The 23,605-nt window shown below is 38.4% G+C and overlaps 1 protein-coding gene across 1 annotated transcript; it reads left to right on the top strand.

Annotated features, from left to right (window-relative positions):
* The first annotated feature begins 7,867 nt into the window (after positions 1–7,867).
* On the top strand, positions 7,868–20,106 carry LOC140141821 (protein CDV3 homolog A-like). Its single transcript, XM_072163685.1, has 5 exons — positions 7,868–8,223; positions 12,321–12,400; positions 13,255–13,388; positions 14,519–14,756; positions 18,606–20,106. Exons 1-5 carry the CDS (start codon positions 7,990–7,992, stop codon positions 18,724–18,726), a joined length of 807 nt encoding a protein of 268 aa, XP_072019786.1. The 5' UTR covers positions 7,868–7,989; the 3' UTR covers positions 18,727–20,106.
* The last annotated feature ends 3,499 nt before the right edge of the window (positions 20,107–23,605 follow it).

The following is a 23,605-nucleotide window of genomic DNA, read 5'->3' as shown; positions in this document are numbered from 1 at the left end:
AAAAAATGAATAGGCTTTCTATTCAAAAAAATGAATAGGCCGTCATTAGAGTGTAGATAGTTGTATTATGACGTTAAACGCCAAAAGAGGAAACCGAGATCTAACACAAAATAACTAGCTGAAACCAATAATTTAATTTCTTTGCAATATATTTAATTCTTATTTCAAGTTACTACAAATCAAATTGATTCTGAATAAAATGTACTCACTAAATAAAGACGTGATGTCGACCAGCCAGCTCGCAATCAACTGACTCAACAAGGGCGGGGCAGTCTTTGCCAAGCTGGCTTAGTCGTCAATGCGCCGACTCATAAATAGTTAAAAAGGTTAGGTTAACGAGGTCATGGTGTCTCCATCCGATTATAATGAAATCGGGAACGGGGCTCCATAACATCCGCCTCCCCTTTTTTGAATCGTCTCATACGATTTGATTTTTTTAAATTAATCAACACATTATTTTACACTACACTTACTTTTTAATTGACATCATTTATGAAACTTACTTAATTTAATAATTCCTATTGAGTTTGAATTGCCAAGACCTTATATTCCTACCAGCGGTACTCTTGCTTCCGGAGTACGGGCCTCTAGTAATTTTGATAACAAAATGCGCGCAACCAGAGTCGCCGTTCTCCTTCCACAGAGTCATTTAACTAAGAAGCATATGCATCCCGCGCGGATATGCATACTCCGCTAATCGAACAAGTAGCTGTCGTCAAGTCCAGTAAGATGAAAGAACTAGAAGATCCTAAGGTCATGGGGGAGGGTACCCTCTGAATTCCATTCTGTATAAAACTCAATAAAGAACAAAACAAACAATTGATTAGCAAGCTTGCAATAACATGATTTACAATACATAATACAATATAACATACATTTCAGAAACATACATTTTCTTGAGTCAAATATTTTCTTGATCTCATAATTTGTTTCTCCATTACTTTTCTCTTCATAATGTCAACTTATTCTGAAATACTGACATAATTCAATCAACTTATCTGCGTATTTTGCCAATTTTATACTGAAAGTTGACATCACAAATTATTCTTAAATGTTCACACAAAATGCCTGAATAACATGTCCGATTCCGGTACCTCTTGCAGGCAATCATTTCATTTCATTAAATTTTCACGACATTACCAATAAATATATACACACAATAAACATATTTTGGCATTTTTAAATTATTTCACTTTTCCTGCTATCCTGACAGGATTTGTCTTCAAAAAGTCCAGAGTGGCATCAGTAAGATGGTCTTCAGGTTCCCATGAATTAGACTTGCTTGAAAAGTTCTGCCACTTAATCAGGTAATGCAGTTTACCGTTGACGAATTTTCCTCTGATGACTTTTTTCTACTGCATACAGTTTGTCAGTTTGTTTCTTATGTGCAGGTAATCCCGGCACAGGTAAAATAACTGAATCTTTGACAGTTTGTTTAGCCAGTAAGGGCTCAAATGAGTCTTTTGGAAGATCTGTGTCATCCAATACTGCTACAGGTGCTTGAGCTTGAAGGTCTACAGGAAGTTCATTATTTGCAGGGCGAACATACCGGTTATATGCAAATTTCATTCTATTTGCATGTATAGGCGCCTTCAAGAGTTTATTGTTCTCAAGATTTCTAACCATGAAATTCACCGGACTTGATTGTTTTATAATCAAGTATGGGCCGCACCAATGTTTGCACAGTTTCTTGGACAATCCTGGTTGTGTTACTGGGAAATATATGAATACACTTGTCTCCTACCTGATATTGGACATCAGTGGCGTGTTGATCATACCGCTTTTTCATGGTCTGTTGATTTTGCTGTAGATGATGCTTGGAGATTTCCCTAGTCGTTTCCAGCTGAGTTACCAGTTGCTTGATGTGTTCTCTCACGGTTCTATCTGTTAAACGTTCTGGCTCCAGTAAGGCAACATCCATTGGTAAGATTGCTTCTCTTCCGTAGAGTAAGAAAAACGGGCTGAATCCTACGCTGTTGTCAGTAGAACTGGTTCTGTACGCAAACTGGATTGATGGCAGGTAGTCATCCCAATCTGTTTGAAACTTATTGACATAATGAGAAATAGTGTCTAGTATAACAGCATTAAAACGTTCTTGTACTGCGTTACACTGAGGATGATATGAACTGGTGTTGAGTTTATTTGTTGTCATGATACGACAAACTTCGAGCATCAGCTTTGACAGGAAATTTGTGCCTCTGTCACTTAGAAGAAACCTAGGACAACCATGATTACATATCACCTCTTTGTAAAAACAGTGAGCTACAGTACTAGCATCCATATTTTTTATTGGGACCAAAATTGGCCACCTTGTGCAGTGATCCGTGAAACACAAGACGTATCTACTGCCTGAAGTAGATATAGGAAGTGGACCTAAAATATCGACACTTACTCTCTCAAATGGTCCAGGAACTTCCATGGTCATTAACGGAGCAATTACTTTATGCTTAGGTGTTTTCTACTAGCACATGAAACGCATGATCTAATCCAATTATCAATATCTTTGTACATACCTCTCCAAAAATATCTTTTTCGAATACTGGCATAAGTTTTTTGAAATCCAAAATGAGCAGTAAGGGCTTGATCATGATGAGCATTCAAAATTGTATCAATGTAACTATACGGTACATACAATTGTACAGTGGTCCTTTCAGGAAAATGACGTTTTGCTGGAGTGGACCAGATATGAAATAACCCACCTTCATGTAAGAAATAATGTTCAGACTCTAGCAGTATATTACGAGCTTCTTTGTTGTCATCTGGGAGATCGCCTATCTCAAGGTATCTGATCATTTTGGCTGCAAAGGAGTCTTTTCTTTGTTCCTGCTTAAAATCAGACAAATTAACACTATCATGAATGTGGGGTATATAAGTTTCAAACTTGTCCTCATTTCTGTCACTTAACCTTTTACCTTGTTGAAACCTAAGATTACGAATTGTACTGACATTTGGTTTTGTATGGCAAGGAAAAATATCATCATCTAGTGAACCAAACCCAAATGGAATCCAATTTAAAGGAATCCAATCCTTACTTTGACCTGACTTGACATCTACTTTGCTATGATTACTTGGCAATTCAATAGGAATTTGGCTAGAACTTAATGATACATTTTGATGTATTCTACTTAAAGCATCGGCATTTTGAATAGTACTACCTGGCCTATGAATTATTTCAAAGTCATACGATTGCAGTAGCAAAGCCCAACGTGCTAACCGACCTGTGACAGGTTTTCTTCCAAATATCCAACACAAAGCTTGATGATCCGTGACAATTTTGAACTTTGGACCATGCAGAAGGTAAGAAGAGTACTTTTTAACACCTTCAACGACCTAGAAGCATTAGCGGTCTTTGGGCGGCCTTTCTTTTTTTCTTTTTTTTTTTTTTATCGCGTAACTGAGAATTTAATTCAAATCGTGCCAAAAACAATTCTAAATTCTCTTCTGGTTTGCCAGAATACGATTCTTTAAAATGCCCTTCATATTTAGACATGGTGACTATCGGTGGTGACTCTTGTTCTGGCATTGGTTCAACAAGCGTAGCGTTATCCAAAATATCTGAACAAAAGACTGGGAAAGCGGCTAAAATAGCAATGAATACACTGCAATGAATTATTATTTCCATCTATATTTCATTTACGTGTGGCAACAGACGATGGAAATAATTATAACCAACATTCTTGTGGGCTATACTCATACCCAGTATAATAATTTCGATAAACAAGGCCTACAAGATAATGCCACGCCCGTATAACACAATATTTAAAATAAATAAAATTACATACCCAAATATGCCGAAATATGCTGAGTAGACTGCGAGCTGGCCGGTACTACACGACAAACATAGCCCATATTAATAATACTTCCAAGCAATGAATGAATAGTGCAGTTAACTGAATTGAATAATAATACTGAATGGATAGTACACGGAACAAAGCTCACTGCAAAAACGCGCGAAATTTAAACAAGCGGACAGGTGGTACTGTCGATTAAGAATTAATGAAAAGAAAACCACGGATAACTCCACCAATTTATTATGACGTTAAACGCCAAAAGAGGAAACCGAGATCTAACACAAAATAACTAGCTGAAACCAATAATTTAATTTCTTTGCAATATATTTAATTCTTATTTCAAGTTACTACAAATCAAATTGATTCTGAATAAAATGTACTCACTAAATAAAGACGTGATGTCGACCAGCCAGCTCCCAATCAACTGACTCAACAAGGGCGGGGCAGTCTTTGCCAAGCTGGCTTAGTCGTCAATGCGCCGACTCATAAATAGTTAAAAAGGTTAGGTTAACGAGGTCATGGTGTCTCCATCCGATTATAATGAAATCGGGAACGGGGCTCCATAACAGTTGGATTGTCATGAAACTTGGTTGATATGAAATCCCTTAAAAAGGTTGTCTGAATATAGACTGTTGTATTGTTGTAAAACTCAGAGGATGTGATTTCAATTAAAGCCATTTGTTCAGGTATGAATTAAAATATGTATACCTATTTAGCACACATTTTTCAATTCCGCTTTCAGCATGAAAATTTTGAGTATTTCCTAGTATGTCATTGGTGGTATTTACCAATAAATGCCAATATTTCGCACCCGGTTAGTTGTACCAAACATTCAAATTTACTAGCATTCAAAGTAGGCCTACTTGCAATGTAAAATTATGAAACATGATCTGCATCCATGGCGTTGTCTTTTTAAAGACATTTCTTGTTATTTCTAAGCTGGGCATACTTTTAAGCAAAACAGTTGCGAAGTAAATCCAGCAAGACCGAAATTAGAAGCATTTTGCAAAGTCAAGCCCTGGTCAAGCCAAATAAGGGGCCGCCGTAGCGGGCGCCCCATTGAAATGTCAGCTATCAGACATGCCCTGCTGATAATGGGCTATTCCAGATAATAAAAGGGCAAAAAGTCTGGAATTCCAAATTAGTTTTGGAAAAAATATCCGGAATTCCAGCCCAACTCCCGCAAAAAGTATGAAATTCCAGGCACATTCCACCGGAACCCCTATTTACGAATCCAAATACACGCATTCCTACACCTGATAGCCTTTAGTTGGGTCCCCGTCGGCTACAATGCATCCAAAATGTGAAATGATTCGGCCTTGGCGGAAAATTTAAACTGCATTCCATCACCCGTTTTACACCTTCCACGAAAACACAGGTAGACAAAAGAAGTTTACAACACAATACAGTCCCAACAGTTGTGCAAATAAAAGCCGCCTTAGGCCTACACCTAGAGAAGGTCGAGGAGGGTTAATAGAATAATACAATAGAGATAATTCCGCAGGTAATCCCGTCGCATCTAATTCATAGATGTACAAATGGATGGAACAAAAGGACTATCATGTATGCGACAGGATTACCTCTATTGTATATTACCGTATTATTCTATTAACCCTCCTCGTCTTTGCATCTTCTCTAGGTGTTATAGGCGGCTTTTATTTGCACAATCGGGTGCTCAAAACCCCAGGTTGGTGCTAGCGGGAAACCAAAGATGGCCGACCAAATCCTGACCATGACTTGGCTCGTTGGATTCGTCGAGAGCAAACTTTTTTTTTAGAGGAAATGTGTGGAATTCTGACGCGTTAGGGGGAATAAGTCTGGAACTTCAGACGTCCTCTGGCGTCTATATATGAGCTTCTATGGATGAGATTGTCGGAAATCTGGCCTACTAAAATTCAAGTTGGCCATGATGTAATGCATCTTTAAATGGATCTGGCTTATGATTGGTCGCCCAGATCTCGTTATGGTTTAAATCCTCCGGGTACCTGTCATTACCATTTACTCTTAGGTGACGCATGGTGAGTATCGATGTAAGTACTTTGCTACGGGGGTATCTACAGTATGCTGGCCGACGCTGGTACTTTGGTGTAGTACCAACGTCGGCCACAAAGGCTTGGGTAGGGGAGAGCGGGGAGTGTTCGCCCTAGGGGCAGGTTCGCCCACCCCTTGTTTCTCAGCACTACGGCTATCAGGGAATTTGGTGATGGCAAAATTAGGTGACATAGGTCATTATAAACTTCTCATATTAGCTACGCGACATATAGGGACGTGTTCATCGAACTGCAGCCAAAACAAAATAATTACACCAAAACGTAATTTTTTCTTGCATTCATAATGTTGTATTATCATTGATACATAAATACAGATGGTTTTAATGGAGATCTGTATTGGGAACATATAGGATTTGTCAAAGATTTAATGCAGTTAAAAACTCCTTATTCGTTTTGTATTTTGCATACCCTGAAGAAAATACAAAAATGTGCACAAGGGGCTCGTTCGCCCTTTTGAGGGTGGGGCATGTTCGCCCTATATCTTCCCCGGGCGGACTTACCCCAAACTGGAGGGCGAACCTGCCCCATCAGCGTATTATGCAAAATATTGATAATTAAGCCATTAAACAAGGTAAAACTATATGAAAAACATGGTTTTTTTTAAAGTTATGTGATATCGGTATTACTCATACCACAGTTTATGTCCTAATCCATTTCTCCCCGAAGTTGTAAACATGATACGTTTAAGCTCACTTTGGACCCCTACATTTTACCCTGACCCGACCCTGCAACAAATTTAGTGACTCCCTAGAAGAGAATGAATGCCCTGTATACTCTTGCTAAATGTTTGCATTGAATATGTTATTGTTATGCAATGTTTAAACCTTTTTTGTGATTAGGGTGAACTTACCCCACCATATGGGCGAACCTGCCCCAATATGGGGCAAGTTCGCCACTTTGCAAAACTTTTTTGTTTGCTCTATCCTGTTGCTATTGTAAGGCCTATAGGTCTGGGATTGTGGCCGTATATAGCTAAGACATAGGGCTTTCACATGGGCTAATCAGGTCATCCCTAACCTTAAAATTGACATCACTAGGCTGGTCAGAAAAAAAATAGGGCGAACACTCCCCGCTCTCCCCTACTCGGTAGTAGCAGCGGTAGTAGCCGCGAAGTACCATTGCAGCAGAGGTACTTCGTCGCCAGGAATCCGTATTGACGGTGAGTGCATGAACGCGCCAGTAAGTGCATGAGCGCGTCTTGTATTTGCTTGCGGTTAAATTTGATTGATAAACAAGTACCATGATTGACAGTGTGAGTGTTAGGGACTTTGCCCGTTCAAAATCCCGTTTAAAATTGAAAGTCCATAGTCGATTTTTAACCTGGAATTTCGCGATTAATAAACTGGCAGATTCTAAAATCAGAATTGTTCAGTATTGACGTGCCAATACAATTATGACATTATGATATGTTGCATTCAATAATATAAGCCTACGTACACTTTACGCCCTACTGTCACTAATATAATTATATAAACTTTTTATACCGTTAATCGATTCATTTTATAGTATTTTTATGTAATAAATATCAGTATAATTTCGAGTTCAACTGAATGCTTTCATCATGATTAACATTAATAACATGCTTTTATTTATCAAAAATCGACTATGGCATAGTCTGTGTTAACCTAGACTGCTCTGCATTCCCCCTTTTTGATAAACAATTCATTCCTTTCCATGCATAAAACATAATACCGGTAGGCTACATCTCCATCTCTTGTTGGCCAATTATCTTGAATTCCCGGGCTTGAATTATGAGGTTAATTTGGTCAGATTCGTCAGACACCCACATACAGGCGTGAGGCGTCATTGTATAGACATCCCCCTGGCAAAATATTGGGGGGGGGGGAATTTATCCCTCCCTATGGTCACGATCAAAAAAGTCAAAATGAAAGTTCCGAGCTCTGATCTTCCGCTTCACCACACCCACTTTTCGCTCCAAATACGCAATCAGCTGATTGAGAAAAGCTGCCTTATGGAAATTGTACTTCCGGTTTGCGCATGATGGGAAGATTTCTGTGCGCAAATATTGCATGGTGTCACACGGCACGGCATGGACGTATTAAAACTCCGCATCTGGACAATATTTATTATATTTCTTCTATGATTTCTTGTTTATTTCGGACTTGGAGGATATCCCAACAGTAATCATGAGTGAAAAATCTCTTGAAGAAATTATTGAAAAGAAGGACAAGAGTAAAAAGAGCAAGAGTAAAGGCAAGACAAAATTTACAACGACAGATGAAATTGCTAAAAAATTAACTGAAGGCGAGAAAAAGGCTGCTAAAAAACAGGACAAAAAAGAAAAGGAGAAGAAAATAGAGAAACCATCAACAGATACTCTTGAGGATCAACCAAAGACTGCGACTGTATATCAAATTGCTGTAAGATTCTGTTTCATATAAAGCTGTTTTAGAGTGCTGGATTTGTGAAGCCGGCAAACCAATCGTGATTACGAAACAAGATGGAGGATCATAAAGGATTTCAAGCTCAAGGACACACAATTTCCTTTTGTTGACATATGGCAATTCCTTTATAAATGTCTGCTACGTGATTGAGCAGGCTGTAATGTAGATATATAAGTGAAAACTAAGTACATTTAGAACCCACTACCCTTTATTTGCCATCGGCATCACTACAGTATGATCAGGTGGTATTATTTTTAAACAAAATTATTTTCCAAACATGTTCAATGTTGCAAATAACATGAATAAGCTTACCGAGACATTTCAGAAATGCAGATGCAAAATTAAAACAATTCTTGCCTTTCAAAATTAATGTACACAGTACACATACATATATACTAAGTAGTAGATATCTTCCTGTCATGCCTGTTAACTTTTGACAGCGCATATTTTAAAGAGTGTATATTGCATATTTACTGCATTGAAATGAAACACACTTTTCTCTGAATCTGATTGGCTGCTGAGGCGATCTGCTAGCTGCTGTTTACATTGCCAAGTGGAAATTTATGAATGAACTTTGCAATCACAGTAGTACGTGCTCGTCAAAGGTCTACAGCAAAATAAACTACTCGCATAAAGAAAGTCTGCACTTATGTAACCTGTCCTACACCAAAACTGGATCGTGTAATATCATGTGTTATGACAATTTGATAAGATCTTGTGCAGTATCTTATTAGCTCAATTTGATACCAAAATTACTACCAAACACTCTAAATTGACAAAGATTGATACCAGTATATATATGTATATGAAATTTGGTTCATTTTCAAAAGTTTATCAAAACGATGCAAGCGGTCGAAATTGCTTAGCTTGGCAATGGCAATGTGTCAAGTGTGCTTGCCCACGATGGCCCCTGTCAACTATCCCTAGTGTGCGCTTTATTCAATTGTTAATTTAAAACGCATGGATTGTTACATTTATGCTTCCGTAAGTTCCGTCAATTGCAAGCCCGGCTACCAGGGACCCGGGCACTGTAGACACAATACATTGTACCCGGGACTGTCACCCTGAAATTACCAGAAAGTACGTGTGAATTTAGAGTGGTAGCAAATTTGGTATCAAATTGGAGCTAACAAGATCAAATTGTCATAAACATGGTCAGGTTTTGGTGTAGGGCGGGTTACATATAAAGTGAGGACTTTCTTTAACCCTAACCCAACTAGGTCTCACTAAAGTTCACTATTAAAACCACTCTGCGTGCATGCATTCCATGTGACTTGATGACGCAATCAGCCCAAGTCAACCCAGGGAATCGGTGGCTACATGCTGGGGATCTTCTGCGTGGCATGCGAGGGGTCCCAGGTTCGAATCCCGGGGGTGCCAAGTGAAGTTTCTCCTCATCTTCTGTCCTTTTTCATTTCTTCTTTCCCTTCCGATAGCAAAAAACACACGGTTAGGGATATGTGAGTAGTTTATTATGGTACGATTTATACCAAATAGGGTGCAACTTGCTAGACTTGAGTCCAGTCCTTGTTTACGGAGTTTGGGTTTAGGGTTGGGGTGGGGCAGTCTTGTAATACATTTTTTTGTAAGACTAGTAGAGTTGCACCCTATTCGGCAATCGCTCCTTTATTATACATGGAATAATGCCCATGTTGTCAATTTATAAATGTATAGTTGGTGTTCATTTAGTCTACAATGTACTTTAGTAGACCATTTTAATGTATCATCCCTCTGATCCCTCTGACCATGGAAAACCCACCAATCCTGTTCTGATCCAACACTGCGCTAGCTATCCATGAAAAAATGGGCCCTTTTCTTGGGGAAGAGCGGTCACTGGGGATGTGTTGTGTTAAATTAAATGCATGGAATGGTATGAATTGTTTATCAAAAAGGGAATGTAAAGAAGTCCATCGCTCTTGTATTATTTTGAATGAGGTCTGGGTCAGTAGGCTAATGCAGATGGTTCATGCTTGCTCAAAAGGTGTAGCCTCAAATTTGCTGCAATACCTTTGTATTTGTGGCTAGAGTCCAAAACTGTTGAAATCTAGTAGAAATTGATGAAGCCAATCACAATGGGTGATCACATAAAATGATGCACTCATTATTGCACTTCAAGTTTAACTTTTTAGACTGTTCAAAATAGGCAACCTTTTCTCTCAAACTATAATCAAATTAAGGGGGTACAACACCCCTCGATAAATTTGTGTCTATTTCTGCATTTTTCTCAAAAACTAATAACACACTGGTAACAAAAGTTATGTGTATTATAGGGGCAAGGAATCCAATTACTACACTGGAATTTCAGTGACCCAAGACAAGCGGTTAGTTATTTATGATAAGAAATAAGGTACCGCTAGGATGTACCTCATTTCCTATCATATATGCTGAACCGCTTGTCTTGAGTTACTGAAATTTCAGTGTAGTAATTGGATCCCTTGCCCCAATAATATAGGCCTACATAACTTTTGTTACCAGTGTGTTATTATTTTTTGAGAAAAAATGCAAAAATAGTCATCAATTTACGACAGGGGTGTAGTACCCTCTTAAGTAATTCTTGGCCAAACTGGAACACTGCACGCTAGTGGCTCCGCAATAAACACACAGGAATATAGCGCGGTACAGAAGAAAGTATGTATACACGCGCCTTACACTGTGTACACGCTTACAATGTAGTAACACTACATGGACGCAACGCACATGTGCCAGTTTGGCCAAGAATTACTTAATTTGATTATAGATACAATTGACTCATAATTTTTATAACTTTCATCTAAATTTTAACATCAGCAGAATTAATGTTACATACAATGTATGTTGCAAACCATGTCACATCTACTGAAACACAATAGCTTCCCTTGGACTTAGTGGGTGTACAACTCACTTTCCTATTTGGCAATTTGTGTCTTCCCTGTCTGTTTACAAAATAAAAAAGTAGACAAAAGACTTGTCAAAACTGTTCAGGTTACCCAAACACTCAAGTATCTAAGGATGGTTCACAATAGAATGATTCACACATGAATCTAGGGATTAAAAAGCTGTGAGGTGGATGTGAGTCTCTTGTTCAGTTTGCCATCAATAGAGGTTATCCATGTTCTATAAGTTGCATATCCTATCAGTGATTGCTATACATGTACCTTGTTTAGGACTTCCAAAAGAAGTACCTGCATGTGCAACCATGACTGCTTCAAAATAGCCCGCCAAAGTCATGCAGGTAACTCCGAGGTCGTGCATTGAATTGCTTTGAATGAGGAATACTACAGGAAACAGTGCCTTTTGGTAGAAGTCACACATGAGTAAAGTGGATAACCTCTATATTTTGAAGCAAAACAGTTCAGGCCCAGAAAAGGATCATGTCAGTAAGTGAATACATGTATATTGTTTTGGGACTGAATTATTCGGACTACTTGGGACTTTTGGCTTAAAATGCATAAGTACATGCAAATTTGAAGCTGTGTGTAGTTCTCGAGTAAGTCAGAGGGTCCTGTGTATTGGGATCAGCGTTCAATTTACCTGGTGTAGTGGAGCACTCCGCATTTTGGACAATCTGCTACACAAATTTCAGCTTGTATAACAATTGTTTACAATGTAAACATCTGCTATATCATAAGAACATCACTGAAATTATAATATTTTCACTAAAAATTGCTATGCTTTTTTTAAAGCAAACTGAATCCTGAGATGGGATCATGAATTCATGGTTAATTTTGGGGTACGATTCTTCAGGATTTTTTTGTGGCCATCTACATGTACGGACCCAAGGGATGGTCTATATCTTTAAGAGCAAAAGTTGTCTATTTTGAACAGTCAAAAATTTAGTTGAAGTGCAATTTGAGCAACATTTTTGATGTGATCAGTGTCGGCTGTCTTTACTTCTGAAGGTTCATGCGTCATCATTTTTAGTACTACTTTTCAACAGCTTTGGACTCTAGCCTCTAATGTGAAGCTATTTGATGTGCAAATATCTGAAGATAGACTTCTCAAGTGAGGAAATCCTTATGAAGAATTTGTCAAATGGTGTCTGTCAAACCTGGTGGATAGATAAATAATGATTATCTGATTTCTTTTACTTTTAGGGTGCAGAAGAATGGAATGAATTTGAAGACCCTAATGAGAAAGATTACAGTGGTCTTAAGGTGCAGTCATTACAAATAAGGTTTGTGTATGCCTATCTTTTGTTTGTTTTATTCTTATTCCAGGTTAAATAGCCCATAGTAGCTAGGGCTGTAAATACGAGAAACAAATTACCATCCTCCCTGTGAGGAAATATAATCATGGAAAAATAGGGGAGGGGGGGGAGATTGTAGGATAGTGACAGCTTGTAGGTTTGAATTTAAACCAGCCTATTCATGAAGCTCCTGTGGCCGAGTGGTTAAGGCACAGGTCTCAAACCTGAGGTCCTGGGTTCGATTCCTAGACAGGATCACTTTTCTACTTGTCTCCTTTATTATTTTTGACGGCGAACCTGATGAAAAAAGTTTGTTTATTTATATAATTCCTGTCGATCATGCCCTGTTTTTCTGTGATTATATTAATCATTATTAGGGCTCATATTGAAATTACCTTACACAGGAAGGTGTGCGCCATCCTGCAGCTTTCCTGTGCTAGCCTTCTTTTGTTAAAATCCTGTGTGATTATAACACTGCAATTAGCCACTTAAATGGGTTGTGCGATGAGCCGATTAGTTCAATTAGTTCAACAATCAATAAAATTGCCAGTCTTTGATAAACTTTTATTATAATCCTTGTCACCAGACCACTTCAAAAGGCAGGGTGTACATGTATCACTGATGCATATAATCCATCCGTTTTATGACCAAACTTTCCTGAGGCGGGTGCTTAGCGAGGGGAATCCTGCCTTCTTTCTGTGTGAAAGCGTGGTAGGGTATTTCAATATGAGCCCTTATATATTGACTTTCTGATCTGGTTTAAAAAAAGGTGATATGGGTGAGTGACAGAATTACTATAATGTTAACCACTGTCTATTCATTTTACATGTACTTCCATGTAGTGCTGAGCCAGAAGAACCAGTGGAAGAAGAAGAGGAAGGTGAAGTGGAGATAGATGAGAATGGAGAACCAGTGAAGAGGAAAGATGGACAATCAGGACCTTGGAATAAGTCCTCGGGGACTGCACCACCTACAGGTAGGTAATACAGTAAATACAGGCACTGGATAAAGTTCATATTAGGCCAGGATTAAAGGCAATATTTGAACCATCAAAATCCTGATTCAACATCTAAATTTCCCTTTGGGGAAGTTTTTTGTTCTCATATATTCAACCTATTAGCCAGCAACTCGTGAAGTAAGTTTACATCAATTATTGCATCACTCATGGCTACGATGCATAATAGGAGAGAGTTTCGGCTTGCACTACCCCCATCCCTGGTCTACGCCAAGCTGGCACAAGGCCAATTTCTTCAAACTTTTACATCCTTCAGGAAATTCCATTTCTTAAAGGGAGTCTCCGGCAATCATAACATTATGCCTTATATGTCAGAAAAATGATTATCAAGCACGAATCACATGGTTTCAGTGTTGGAATCAAGTATTTTTTATGCATAGCAAAATTTGCTTTCATTATTTTCCTCAAGGTACATTCACATACTTCAGTGTGTAAGTCTATTGCATAAAAATGCTACTCAACTCCAAAATTGTGTAGCGTTTTGCTACGCGATACCAGCTATGCGTGGTTTTATTTAAAACAAACTCATTAGTGACCATAAAAACGAATAAAAACATCTGTCTCACAACACGCGATACTCAAAATTTTTGGGCGCCAAAATTGTCGAGTGCAATGACGTCCCAATAATACAATGAAGGCTGACGACAATTGAGCTCAAATAACCATTACGTCATAATCGTCATTGCACTTGGACAATTTTGGCACGGGAATTTTGAATATCGCGTATTCGCGTGTTGAAAGCCGACTGTTTTTATTTGTTTTTATGTTCAATATGAGTTTGTTTTAAATAAAACCATGTGATTCGTGCTTGATAATTATGTTTCTAACATACCGTATAAGGCATAATGTTATGATTGCTGAAAACTCCCTTTAAGACGACATCCTTTTTAGACGGTACAGTATATCCTCTAGCCTTTTGGGTAACAAGAAAGGACTACCCGATTCTAGTCTCTATGATTCCACTTCAGAATTTGGATAATCAAACAAGCATGTAAGAATTGAATCCTAAAGGTTCATCACTTAAATTCCACTAAAGATGTATTACTTTCACTATCATGCTATTTACTATTAACAACTCCTTCCTTCTACAGCATCTCCATCAGAGCCGGTGGCCCCTCCACCCCCAGAAGTTAAGCCAGAGCCTCCCAAAGGTAACGTAACAGCTGGCAAGTATGTGCCTCCAAGTCGAAGAGCCGCAGCAGCCATGGGCTCTGCCGACAGTAGCACACCTTCACGTCAAAGTCGACAAAAGGGCAAACATGTACCACAGATAGAGAGCAATTTAGAATTCCCCTCTCTAGCAGCAAGTTCAGATATAGCTAAATATGGGTAAGTACCTCTAAATAGATTCATCAGGTTGACAATTATGAAATGATTTCTTTTGAACATAACCAAACCTCATCTCACAATTGATGGTTTAACTTATCACAGTCCATAGGCATCATCATCATAATGATGATTGTTGATCCCCACGTCCAGTTCCCTTCTTTAGAGAATGTTTTTTTTCAGTTAGGAGAGGATCATACACATGACCTTGGCATTAAAGTGGGTTGCCCACATACTTGAGGAGCCCACTTTCTAAATCAAGAGTGTATGATCCTCTGCTAATAGACAATACAATACATTTGTACACCCTCTGTACAGTTGGAATCTGTCCAACTGGGAGTAAGGATCCTCAATTATCATTCTGATGATGCCTATCAACTAAACATCAATAGTGAGTAGGTTTTGTTGAAAAGAGAGCATTTTGGTAAGTATATAGTACAGTTACCTAGAGTGTATGACAAAGGTGAACCAATATTTGTGTTTGTATGCCTTACTCACATAGGCTGAATAGTGAATACAACAACCACACTCTGAAATGCATGGCAACCTCAAGTTAGTGAAACATGTTAATGTTGGCCCATGTCACGTCCATCTGTTTAGTGAAACTTGTTAATACTGGCCCATGTCACATCCACCTGTTTAGTGAAACATGTTAATGTTGGCCCATATCACGTCCATCTGTTTAATGAAACTTGTTAATACTGGCCCATGTCACATCCACCTGTTTAGTGAAACATGTTAATGTTGGCCCATATCACGTCCATCTGTTTAATGAAACTTGTTAATACTGGCCCATGTCACATCCACCTGTTTAGTGAAACATGTTAATGTTGGCCCATGTTACGTCCATCTGTTTAATGAAACTTGTTAATACTGGCCCATGTCACATCCACCTGTTTAGTGAAACATGTTAATGTTGGCCCATATCACGTCCATCTGTTTAATGAAACTTGTTAATACTGGCCCATGTCACATCCACCTGTTTAGTGAAACATGTTAATGTTGGCCCATGTTACGTCCATCTGTTTAATGAAACTTGTTAATACTGGCCCATGTCACATCCACCTGTTTAGTGAAACTGTTAATGTTGGCCCATGTTACGTCCATCTGTTTAATGAAACTTGTTAATACTGGCCCATGTCACATCCACCTGTTTAGTGAAATGTTGTTAATGTTGGCCCATGTTACGTCCATCTGTTTAATGAAACTTGTTAATACTGGCCCATGTCACATCCACCTGTTTAGTGAAACATGTTAATGTTGGCCCATATCACGTCCATCTGTTTAATGAAACTTGTTAATACTGGCCCATGTCACATCCACCTGTTTAGTGAAACATGTTAATGTTGGCCCATGTTACGTCCATCTGTTTAATGAAACTTGTTAATACTGGCCCATGTCACATCCACCTGTTTAGTGAAACATGTTAATGTTGGCCCATGTTACGTCCATCTGTTTAATGAAACTTGTTAATAATGGCCCATGTCATATCCACCTGTTTAGTGAAACATGTTAATGTTGGCCCATATCATGTCCATCTGTTTAATGAAACTTGTTAATACTGGCCCATGTCACATCCACCTGTTTAGTGAAACATGTTAATGTTGGCCCATATCACGTCCATCTGTTTAATGAAACTTGTTAATACTGGCCCATGTCACATCCACCTGTTTAGTGAAACATGTTAATGTTGGCCCATGTTACGTCCATCTGTTTAATGAAACTTGTTAATACTGGCCCATGTCACATCCACCTGTTTAGTGAAACATGTTAATGTTGGCCCCTGTTACGACCATCTGTTTAATGAAACTTGTTAATACTGGCCCATGTCACATCCACCTGTTTAGTGAAACATGTTAATGTTGGCCCATGTTAAATCCATCTGTTTAATGAAACTTGTTAATACTGGCCCATGTCACATCCACCTGTTTAGTGAAACATGTTAATGTTGGCCCATGTTAAATCCATCTGTTTAATGAAACTTGTTAATACTGGCCCATGTCACATCCACCTGTTTAGTGAAACATGTTAATGTTGGCCCATGTTACGTCCATCTGTTTAATGAAACTTGTTAATACTGGCCCATGTCACATCCACCTGTTTAGTGAAACATGTTAATGTTGGCCCATATCACGTTCATCTGACTAGTAAAACTTGTTAATACTGGCCCATGTCACATCCACCTGTTTAGTGAAACATGTTAATGTTGGCCCATATCACGTCCATCTGTTTAATGAAACTTGTTAATACTGGCCCATGTCACATCCACCTGTTTAGTGAAACATGTTAATGTTGGCCCATATCACGTCCATCTGTTTAATGAAACTTGTTAATACTGGCCCATGTCACATCCACCTGTTTAGTGAAACATGTTAATGTTGGCCCATGTTACGTCCATCTGTTTAATGAAACTTGTTAATACTGGCCCATGTCACATCCACCTGTTTAGTGAAACATGTTAATGTTGGCCCATATCACGTCCATCTGTTTAATGAAACTTGTTAATACTGGCCCGTGTCACATCCACCTGTTTAGTGAAACTGTTAATGTTGGCCCATGTTACGTCCATCTGTTTAATGAAACTTGTTAATACTGGCCCATGTCACATCCACCTGTTTAGTGAAACATGTTAATGTTGGCCCATGTTAAATCCATCTGTTTAATGAAACTTGTTAATACTGGCCCATGTCACATCCACCTGTTTAGTGAAACATGTTAATGTTGGCCCATATCACGTCCATCTGTTTAATGAAACTTGTTAATACTGGCCCATGTCACATCCACCTGTTTAGTGAAACATGTTAATGTTGGCCCATGTTACGTCCATCTGTTTAATGAAACTTGTTAATACTGGCCCATGTCACATCCACCTGTTTAGTGAAACATGTTAATGTTGGCCCATGTTACGTCCATCTGTTTAATGAAACTTGTTAATACTGGCCCATGTCACATCCACCTGTTTAGTGAAACATGTTAATGTTGGCCCATATCACGTCCATCTGTTTAATGAAACTTGTTAATACTGGCCCATGTCACATCCACCTGTTTAGTGAAACATGTTAATGTTGGCCCATGTTACGTCCATCTGTTTAATGAAACTTGTTAATAATGGCCCATGTCACATCCACCTGTTTAGTGAAACTGTTAATGTTGGCCCATGTTACGTCCATCTGTTTAATGAAACTTGTTAATAATGGCCCATGTCATATCCACCTGTTTGATACATTTATGATCTTGACTATGGGGATGTAGATTGTGATATGCAGTTGTCTTGTAATAGTGTATTTTAAGTAGGCCTGGCATTTTCGGGTAATTTTGTACCCGGGTACCCAGCGCATTTTTCTGGCGGGTAACCGGTACCCGAAATTGCAACAAAAAAAAGAAAAGAAAAGAAATTTCAAGATGTTTTGTATTTTTAATATGAAAATTGATAATTTATGTTCATGTCATACTCTATTAATGATTTCAAAATGCATTGAATGATTAATGATTTCAAAATGCATTGAATTTGAATTCATTTTGAAATCATTAATAGAGTATGACATGAATACAAATGATCAATTTTCATTTTTTTTTTTTTTTAGGTCAACCATGAATGATCCTAGCATTTAGGTCTAGGTCCGGGACACTACAAAACCGAAAAAATAAAAACTTTTTTTAAATTTGGTACCCGGCAGAGTATTTCCTGCCGGGTAAAGTCATCTCGGCGGGTACCCGCATACCTGCCCGAAAATGCCAGCCTTAATTTTAAGTGTAGATGGATAATGATCAGCAGTGCCCACAGAACTCAGAAGTAATTATCTGTTAACAAATCTTAATTTTTCTCTGTCATTTCTTTGCTTTTTAAAACAGTGACAAAAATGCTGACAGGAACTTTCAGGAGGTGAGAAAAGGTGGGTCAGCCACCGATAATCCTTCCGGTCAACGCCCTAGGTTGGAGCTAGAAAATCGCTACGCAGCTCTAGGAAACTGACATCACCTATATAAGATGTCTATCTAGTATACATATAACATTTGTCTGGTAAGCTTGGGGTGCCCAACCTGGAACGAACTCATGGGCCATGTGTACAACAAGCTTCCTTGTGGTATACTTGTAGGGTACAGTTTATGTGTTACAAGCATCAATAAGAAAACGGGGACCATCAGCTGGAGATGCGGGAGATGATGGAATCTGACGAATAGAGCCATACTTTTTCTGTTTTGTAATCTTCAAATTCCATTTTGTAAAAACTTTCAGTGTTTTCCAGTGAAGTAAAAAAACTGAATGTAGAAAACTGAATATTTGCCTTGGTCTAAAGATGTATAATGTTGTTTATTTTGATAATTTTTGACTAAAATCTAACATCATGTATTGCCAAACATGAATATTTGTGATATAGCCTAAATATAAATGATGATGTTTTCAGATGAAACAGAAAAATTATGGTTCTATGTTGAGGAAAACATGTTTCATTCAGCTTGAAAATAAGATGTTATCTGTATCATCAATTAACGGAAGGAAAAATGGTTTGCTTTGTGATTTTGCACATGACCCATGACAGCCGGAGAAGATATCTTACACTTCCCACAATGCATTTCTTCCCTGTTCATTGCAACATTGGTCAATAGTATTAGTAACCAAAACTACCTCAATTAACTGTTCTTGCAAAATGAGGTATTTTTTATCACTATCGAGTAGACCCAGGTTGCACTGAATATCAAATTGTTACGGAAGAAATGCATCATGAGAAGTGAAATACATCTTCTCTGCATGGCAGCATTGAGAGGCAACTTAAGTTTGTTCGGCATATATGAGGCAAAATTATTTGGTTTTACTTGGGCATGTCAATAAATTCCCAACTCACGCTTGCGTAAATTCACAAACGCGTGCATCAGTCATGCATTACGCAACGCACAACTATCGTGAGCACTGCGCCAAACTATACAGTGTTACAAGTCTTATATTTTCCGCCTTATATAAGCTGAACAAACTAAGTGTTTTGTGACTCATTTCACTCAAAAAGGTTGGTCACCCCTGTTTATGGGCTGATTATTGCACTTCCAGTCATTTTTCGTAGTCGTACAATCCACATATTAAAGTAAATGGTCCAAAAGTGGTTTCTGTTTGAAAATGGGATGCAATTGAATGACTGGAAGTAAGTATCACATCAGCCTTATACAGGGTTTCATATTGTGGAGTATTAATGCACCTCACAGAGGTTACACCAAAGGAGTCCAGACAGGGGCTCAAAATTGAGTGATTAGGGCAGAGGAAATAACCCAAATTTCACAAACAATCCCCATTGACAAAATAGTTGTCAATGGCAAAAAGTACGGCTTCATTTCATAGATTTTGTCAAAAGAGCCCTCATATCTATACTAATAAAATAGTAAGCGGTCTCTGTCTGTCCGGCTATGCGTTCCACCGCGCTGCAACGCATCGATCCGATATTTGGGACATGGGTAGGTGCTATGCGTTCCACCGCGCTGCAACGCATCGATCCGATATTTGGGACATGGGTAGGTGCCGGGAAAAGCATGTTGACCGTGTGGTTTTGAAGGTCATCGGAGGTCAAGGTCAAAGGTCAAATTTTCAAACTTTGTCCGATCGGGCCCAAATTTGGTGGGTGGGACCCTTGATACGAGGGGAATATAGGGCGAAATAAAATCGAGGTCAACCGAGGTCAAAGGTCATTACGGAGGGGTCAAATTTCAAACTTTGTCCAATCGGGCTCAAACTTGGTAGGTGTAATCCTTTGTATGAGGGGAGCATGAAAACCATTATATGGAGGTCATCCGAGGTCAAAGGTCAAAGGTCATGGATTTCAAACTTTGTCCTATCAGGCTCAAACTTGGTGGGTGGCATCCTCCATACGAGGGGAATATATATGCGCAAACAAAATTGAGGTGGGCCAGTGCTCTCACAGCATCAGGGCTCTCACAGCTGCAGGTGCACTAGTAACCAAAAAAAAATTAAGCAAACAAGTATTTTTTGTGCCCACTTCCAGACTATGTATTACATAATTGTAATCAGTGGATTATGAAATAATCCGTAGGTATATTGTTTTCCTCCTCACGAGCCACACAAAAAACATGTCAGAGCTCTCCTTGTATAACCTCTTTGGTGCACCAACATGATGTACAAGCTTGTTAACCATTCAAGGGTGATATATTTACAGCTACTTATGGTAGATTAAACACTGTTAACTACAGTATTTTGAGCTTTTTGAGCATCAGGTTGAATCTATTGACCATTTTGGTTATTCGTGAAAGTCTTAGCAAAATAACCAAGACTATGTCATCATTCACATGCACATTGTTATTGTGCTGTTTAACGTGTGCAGTGACAATGTGCGGAGTGGAGAAGACATGTTGCAAAAGATTATGGGAATTCAAGGATTCTAGCTTCATAATAATTTTAATTGGGGATTTTGAGACTACGGTTATCGTTGATGCGCATGTCGTTACCGTGCAGTTCAACGTACGCAGTGACAATGTGAGCATTGACGAAGACGTTCTTTGCATATGATTCTGGGAAATACTCAATAGGGAGTTCAATTTGACTTGCGGGTGGATGCAATGTTCGTGATGTTTCACAAAAATATTTGTTACAAAGTAGCAAATGTTATCAATTCACTTTGATTTGAATTACCTCATTTCTGTCATTCTAGATAAAAGATGGTATCTTGCTTTGGGAGCAAACTCACATAAAACATTGGGCTTTTCCAGTTGAAATACATCGCCCTGTCTGGAAGACATGTACTTAGTCTTCCACAGAGGGTGTGTGAATTTCAAATGGGGTTACCTGAATGGGTGACTCCATTCGAATTCCACACTCCCTGTGTTGAACTTCGGTGTAAAACTTCTACTAGAAGATTAAGGTCATGTCTTCCACAGGGGGTGTATGGATTTCAACTGGAATTGGCAATTTAAAAATATCTATATTGGTAGAGTTTAAACCTATACACACAACTAAAATTGTTCACTTACGTGAGCTTTTGACACAACGACTCTGTGTCTTTTTCAAACTGATGGTGATTGGGTTATTGATCTGGGATGTCACATGACGAGCTGGCGATGTCATGTGACAGAACATAAATATCTGCCTGCCAAATGAAACACATCTGCTATGTTAAAGATGGCCGTTTCCTGTAAAAGTGGAAATTTTTGAGCTACATTTACTTTCACGCTCTTTGCATTCCAAGCTTCTAACATGAAAATAACAATATGCAAATATATTCATTTTGTTTATTATTCAATATAAAGAAACTTGAATCGTCAATTTAAAAACAAGGGAAAATGTCAAAAATTGGCAAAAACGCAAAAAATTAATCATGCGAAAATGTCCACTTTTACAGCAATTACTTTAGGAGTTGACTTCAAAAACACACAGATTCCTTCAAAGTAAAAATACAGAGTCTGTCAACTTTACAGATATACTGTATTTCTACTTTGAAGTGAATATGTAATTATAGTATTTTTGCATAGTTTTGTCAAAATCATAGCGCTCAATCTTTTCATTATCAATCTCAAACTCATGCCAGTACATTGCTTTTGCCAAACCCAAGAAAACGATCATAAGGATGGATACATTATTTTGTATCCAATCTTGATCAATTAAATTAGTTGTGTATGCATGGGCCGCATGAGGTTCCGTGGATGCATGTAGATGATTGGGCCTTTAAACAAGATTTTAACTTCGTAAAGAATTTGGTCTGAATCCATGTGCATTTTGAATTTGCATTGAGTTACGTATTTCAAGAGTTTCATTTTACTTTATGAATGAAGGATAGTGTTCATTATAAACCAAAACAAATCAAACAACAGTAATTGAAGTTAATGCACCAAAAACACTTACAACATCAACTCTTCCATTCAATGAACTCTGTTTGGGTGTGTCTTTATTATCAATACCATCTCATTGATGGATTCTGTTTGGGTCTATCATTATTACCAATACTATCATATTATAAGGAATATTTAATATTGATAGCTATGTACGACATAGTGTACATGTTATCCTTGCCCAAACTAATCAAAAACCCTTGATGCTCAAAGCAACTGCAAGTACAAGTATCCCACATAAGTGGTGCGAACAGTGTTCGCACATGAGCACAGAGCTTGCCCAGTCAAGGTCACGTGCACTATCCCCTTTCCTTTAATGTCTGGTCCCCGAGATGTCCATGGTTCAAAACCGCACTCTTCTTTCTTTCCTTTCTTGTCCCAAAAAGCACCCGGGCCGTTAGGGTTAAAAATCACATTATGTTGTTACAGTAAGAGTGAAATGGTTTGATATGTAATTATGTATGTATCACAATATGAATCCATGTATAGAAAACATAATATTGGATTATATAATAGATAACATACCGCATAAATATAATATAACTGATCTGCAAAACATTTGTGTTACATCGATTGGTGGATTTCAGAGCTAGAGTTTGGATATGGGTCTGTAGATTGATTCTGCTCTGCAGTGGCAAAGACTTGCAAAGAAATTTGTGAGATCTGATGACTGAATAAAGCTTGGGAGTGAGAATCAAATGTTGTCATTTGAATGAACACAGCTGCAAACAGCATGATGATTGTCCGCATACAACATGATGAATGCCCGCGTGTTTGCGTAACACAGAAGTGAATCCAACTCAGTTGTGATTGGTTAGTACCGTATAGAGGCCTTGCATGTGACGTATCGTCCCGTAAATATGGCGGACTACTCAAATGCATTCCACAAAAGCATGATTGCAATCTACCGTGACAGTTCGTCTCACACACATAACCCTGCACTACGATCAAATAGGTTGATGACAACATTTGATTGAATGTACTGCACTCCGGCATAACTACGGTGAAGGACACCGGCTCAAATCCTT

Source organism: Amphiura filiformis, chromosome 20 (genome assembly GCF_039555335.1).
Source record: "Amphiura filiformis chromosome 20, Afil_fr2py, whole genome shotgun sequence".
NCBI lineage: Eukaryota > Metazoa > Echinodermata > Ophiuroidea > Amphilepidida > Amphiuridae > Amphiura > Amphiura filiformis.
This window is presented reverse-complemented; position numbering and strand designations above follow the sequence as displayed.